The sequence below is a fragment of the Oncorhynchus tshawytscha genome, linkage group LG15 (assembly GCF_018296145.1).
Source record: "Oncorhynchus tshawytscha isolate Ot180627B linkage group LG15, Otsh_v2.0, whole genome shotgun sequence".
NCBI lineage: Eukaryota > Metazoa > Chordata > Actinopteri > Salmoniformes > Salmonidae > Oncorhynchus > Oncorhynchus tshawytscha.
In genome coordinates, this window is record NC_056443.1 from 26,910,325 (window position 1) to 26,915,482 (window position 5,158).

Genomic DNA, 5,158 nt, shown 5'->3' on the forward strand with positions numbered 1-5,158 from the left:
CTGAGTGGTTCAAGCCCTGAATGCTGATTGGCTGAAAGCCGTGGTATATCAGACCGTATACCAGGGGTATGACAAAACATGTATTTGTACTGTTCTAATTACGTTTGTAACCAGTTTATAATAGCAATAAGGCACCTCGGGGTTTTGTGGTATATGACCAATATACCAGGGCTAAGGGATGTATCTAGCCTTGCGTTTGAAAAGAACAGTCCTTAGCAGTGGTATATTGGCCATATACCACACACCCTCCTGCCTTATTGCTTAATTATTAGTATTTTTAAATACATATCTGGCCATATGACAACACCCCATTCTCTACGAGGCAAATATGATGTTAACCTGCATTTTTCCATAATAAAGAGATGATTAAAACGAAATATTGATTAGTAATGCACTTCATTAAAGGTTATAACATTCAATAAACATTTCGAACATTAATTTAGTTTTACTAAATTGTGTTTGCAACATCGTTTGGTGTTTTACTGGCCAAGTTTAGAGCATAATGTGGAATTGTAAATAAAATTAAAAGTTATAAGCAATAGCAGAGTTTATGCAATTTTTATGATAATAATACTATACACAACTTTCCTAAACTGAATTTCATTGCTTTCCTAAAGACTTCAATTAAAAATTAACACATACTTTTTATTTAACTATGCAAGTTTGTTAAGAACAAATTCTTATTTACAATGACGGCCTAGAAACAGTGCCTTGTTCAGGGGCAGAACCCCTAACCCCTAGGTTACCTACCGCGCCGATATTAATACAACATAGAATAAAACATACTATACAATACACAACTTTTTCGAATTTTATGCCCAATAAGAAATGATACTTCACATGCAGATGTGCATTATTTCTGTTCGTTTATTATATTAAAATACGACTAGGCAGGAAACCACTTGAATGTAGGCTAACCTGTCATAATAACCCTGCATTTACTATTAGTTTGGCTAAACAACTTGAAAGTTGATAACCCTACAATAACTGCACAACTTGAACGTTGATAGCCCTACAATAACTGCGATATCATTATTTGACTGAGATAACTTGGGACACATATTGGAAACCAAAGTAGGCCTAACTGTTAAACGTAGTCCAAATAAAAAACTAAAACATGTTGACTAAACATTACAACATAATAAGCATTTTCAAATAGAGGAAAACTAGTCCCAGATCAATTGCTTCCATTTCCTGCTAAATACTGCCAAGTTATCATTGGCCATAATGACAAATAATGCTAAATTAATTCCTGCAATATCGAAATCCTATACATGTATTTCCTATTACATTTTAGAGAATGGGGTTAAAAAATGCTTAGCTAAACTGAATTGATTGTGAAATGCTGTTGATATTCTATTGATATTCAATGAATTGCACGTGTCCACCCTCCTATCAATTGAATAATTATTGCACGAGAACGAATGCATGCATGCAAATATGGATGGACAATAAAGCTAGAGCTTGCATAGACAGAAGTAGCCAATAGGAGGTACTGTGTCATTCTCCAAGAAGTGGGCTCTTCTTCTACCATGCATCCCAGCCCGGGGACACAGCCGTATCTCTGCTTTGATTTGCTCCCTAATTGACCTAAATAAAGTATCTGAGAGACAGGGTCCCTCCAACCCCTCAAGGCAGACTAGAACACAGTGTAGTAGATCAATGCGAGTAATTATCTTATTTTCTATAGTAATCTTGCTCGCTTCCCCCACTGTCCAATCGCAAGACGCAATTTCTTTGCTACGCTTGGATCTCGCGCGGTTGAATTTACAGTAGTTTATCTGCGGATTCTCTCACGGTCTCACAGTCTTCACTCGAGCTCTCATGGATAGCTCGACAGACTTCGATAGAAATAGTAGGCATAACTGAAAAAAGCAAAAGATACATACAGTAATGTCTAAACAGCACGTAAGTATTTAAAAGTAATTTATTTATCGGTGACTAGGTGGTTTGAAAACGTCGAAATATGCTTGATAAGGAAACGGAGTCTCAACATCATGGTCCAACGTCAAGAAGCTCATCATTTTCAATTGAGAATTTACTTCGCTCTACTAGGACTACAGACAGGCGGTCTACGACCGAAGATGAGTTTTTTTTTAAAGAAACGGGACTGTCTTTCAACCAAGTCGCTGTCCTTGAGAGCCGCTGGGGCCAAGTGGAGCGTCAAGTGTCCTACTTTGGGTTAAACGCCCAACGCCTTGCTGAAGCCGGTTGCATTTCGGACTGGTGTGGGACATCGCCCAATAAAGCTTGCAGCGATTTACAGAGTAAGTGTCACTTTTGTTAATTGGCCCTTATGTTTATGCCTGTATGAAAGCGACATAGCCTAAACCCACACCAAATTGTAGCTTGCTTACTGCTAGCTAATAGCCTACACTGTTCAGGCTGATCCGCTCAACAAGGAGCATGTGAGGATAGCCTACGCATTTCCTCAAATAATGATGGTAAAAACAACGTGAATGAGCTGTGATCTACAATGCTTGGAGGTTTCTGTGCGTAATGTTAGCCATCATTTTCAATGGCAATACACAGTAAATGGTAACATGGTAGTAAAAATAGACAACATTACATAGCATTTTTTTGTCATGCATAGCCCATATATCATGCAACAAACCATAACAGCACTAGTGTATTCTCTCTTACCCGGTGCGTAAAACATCTCCATGCGGTTCCTCTTTACGCGGGGTATGGCACGCCACTCAAATACATTTCAAACGTAACACTGATTTGGAAATTGAGATTATAACCAGAATTATGGTGCTTATACATTTGCAAGGCTACTGTGTTTCATTACAAGTTTCATTACAAGCTAGAGGTCATCGTTTTTCAAGTCGATATGTGGCCTGGACTACCATCGAAAAATGCAATAACGTATCAGGGTTGATATCATGATTGAGAGATGATCATGCACTTATTGATCTCTATTTGCCGGTGCCAATAAAATGTGGCAGAAACAGTTTACCAATGGCATTCTTCATGATACTCCCCGTTTATTTCAGGTCCGCAGTGCCACTCCAGCAACTCAGATGACCCCGGATACTCCCTACCAACCAGCGACCGGGATTCCCCGGCTCTACTGGAGCCGGTGGAAGACCACGACGAACGGAACGAGAGGACAGAGGGCAGTCAGACAGACGACAAGGATGACGAAACAGGATCCTCCTGCTTCGCGCGAGACGACAGTGACACACCTGATACGAAAGCAGCTCGCAAGAAGAAGACCCGCACCGTGTTCAGCCGGAGTCAGGTGTTCCAGCTGGAGTCCACCTTCGACATGAAACGCTACCTGAGCAGCACTGAGCGGGCGGGGCTGGCTGCTTCTCTACAACTTACCGAGACTCAGGTTAAGATTTGGTTCCAGAACCGCAGGAACAAGTGGAAGAGACAGCTAGCTGCCGAAATGGCGTCCACGAGCATCTCCTTTTCGGCCCAAAGGATTGTCAGGGTTCCTATTATTTACCACGAGGACGCTTCACCTGGGACACTGAACGCAAACCTGGCACAGGTGTCCCCACCCTTAGTGGGTTTTTCGAGTACTGTGAATTTTCCCATCTCCCAGTTCACACACCCCATGTCTTTTATAAGATCACAAATGACAGGCCTAGTGTGAGGCACACATTATTGGTGTATTATATTAAACTAACAATTTAAGTATTGGACACAGTAGAGATAATCCCGTCAAGAGTTTATTGCTGAGGGTGACTTTATTGCAAATCACCAAGATCACAGCCACATTCATAAGGGGATGACACTCATTGAGCAACCTGTGTAGCATATAGCCTCAACTACTTTATTTTAATATGCAAGTTATGAGCATGGGGTTACTGGAACTGTATTATTTCATATTTCTTATTTAAACTGGGTTTCAGTTGACATTTTGTACACGAGTTGTCTGATCAATGTAAATAAAATAGATGAAGTGCACACCATGTTTCATGTTTATTGTGTTGACGAAAAGGCCTGCTTTGTATTCTCATAATTAGCACGAGGGTATATTAAGTTGATAATTAGTCTCATTAAGATTCTGTCTAACCAGTGACTAGGCCTATGTCCATTGAAAATACACTGAAAACCTAATCCAACTGCAGTAATACCCATTTTCCCTTTCATAATACATAAACATTCACCAGGATATTTTCAAGGCCAAATTGTCTATGCCCCTGCATTTAGGCCTAATTTGCGAAATTCCACACCAATGTTGAGTAGACACAGATTTCTAAAGTGACGACTGAAAATACCTTTCATATAGTTTATCAGTGTAATGGAACGTTTCACAGTTTTTGACACTTCCAATTGAATGTATAGGGTACTGATCATCAAATGATTCATTAAATTAAATAGATTAAATTAACCACAGTAGAGATAATGGAAATAGATTTTCGTCAAATTAGGAAATTGTAATAAAACATTTAGAATATAGGCTAATAGGCCTCATATCCTAACATAATAAATTAACCTATTACATTTCTCAAACCTCAATCTCCCTATTGTTTTCTGATGTGTATGCTCAAAATAAAATGAAACTACAAGACGTAATTATGATTCAATCTTTTGGAGAGTTAATATCAGTGCCCGCATAACGCATTAACGTTTCAATGCATATGATTAATGGGAGCAAAAGTGATAAAGTATAGGCCTACATAGCTGACTGGTTCATAACCATCTCAATTGTATGAATGTGACCACTTCAAATCAAATCAAATGTTATTGGTCACTTACACATATTTTGCAGATGTTATCGCAGATGCAGCGAAATGTTTTGTTTCTAGCTCCAACCGTGCAGTAATACCTAACAATACAAAACAAATATTGTTTTCCACTCCATATAGGCCTAGAATATATATTTTAGCTAGCCTATATGCCTACTCTTCATGTAATTCTGAAAACCATTGGTAAACATCTAAAGAAAAATCGTTTGGACACTATTTAACTGTATCGTGAATATTCCCCCGAAAACACAAGGAAACAATTCAGGAGGTTAACTCTAGTCTTGCCTAAGGATGCTTCCCGCCATCATCTGATATTTGGCGTCACGCTGCCTCGCAATCTCACCAATCAAAAACTGCTAAACCACAGTCTTCTGGTTCATTGAATAACGCTATCCTACGCCCTGGTGTAGTTGCAATCTAGGAGCAATGGTGCTTGGAGTATATCTAGG

General features: G+C 39.3%; 1 protein-coding gene across 1 annotated transcript; it reads left to right on the forward strand.

The window, feature by feature from the left end:
- The first annotated feature begins 1,592 nt into the window (after positions 1-1,592).
- Positions 1,593-3,924, forward strand: LOC112214970 (homeobox protein HMX1-like). Its single transcript, XM_024374000.2, has 2 exons — positions 1,593-2,267; positions 3,000-3,924. Exons 1-2 carry the CDS (start codon positions 1,967-1,969, stop codon positions 3,608-3,610), a joined length of 912 nt encoding a protein of 303 aa, XP_024229768.1. The 5' UTR covers positions 1,593-1,966; the 3' UTR covers positions 3,611-3,924.
- The last annotated feature ends 1,234 nt before the right edge of the window (positions 3,925-5,158 follow it).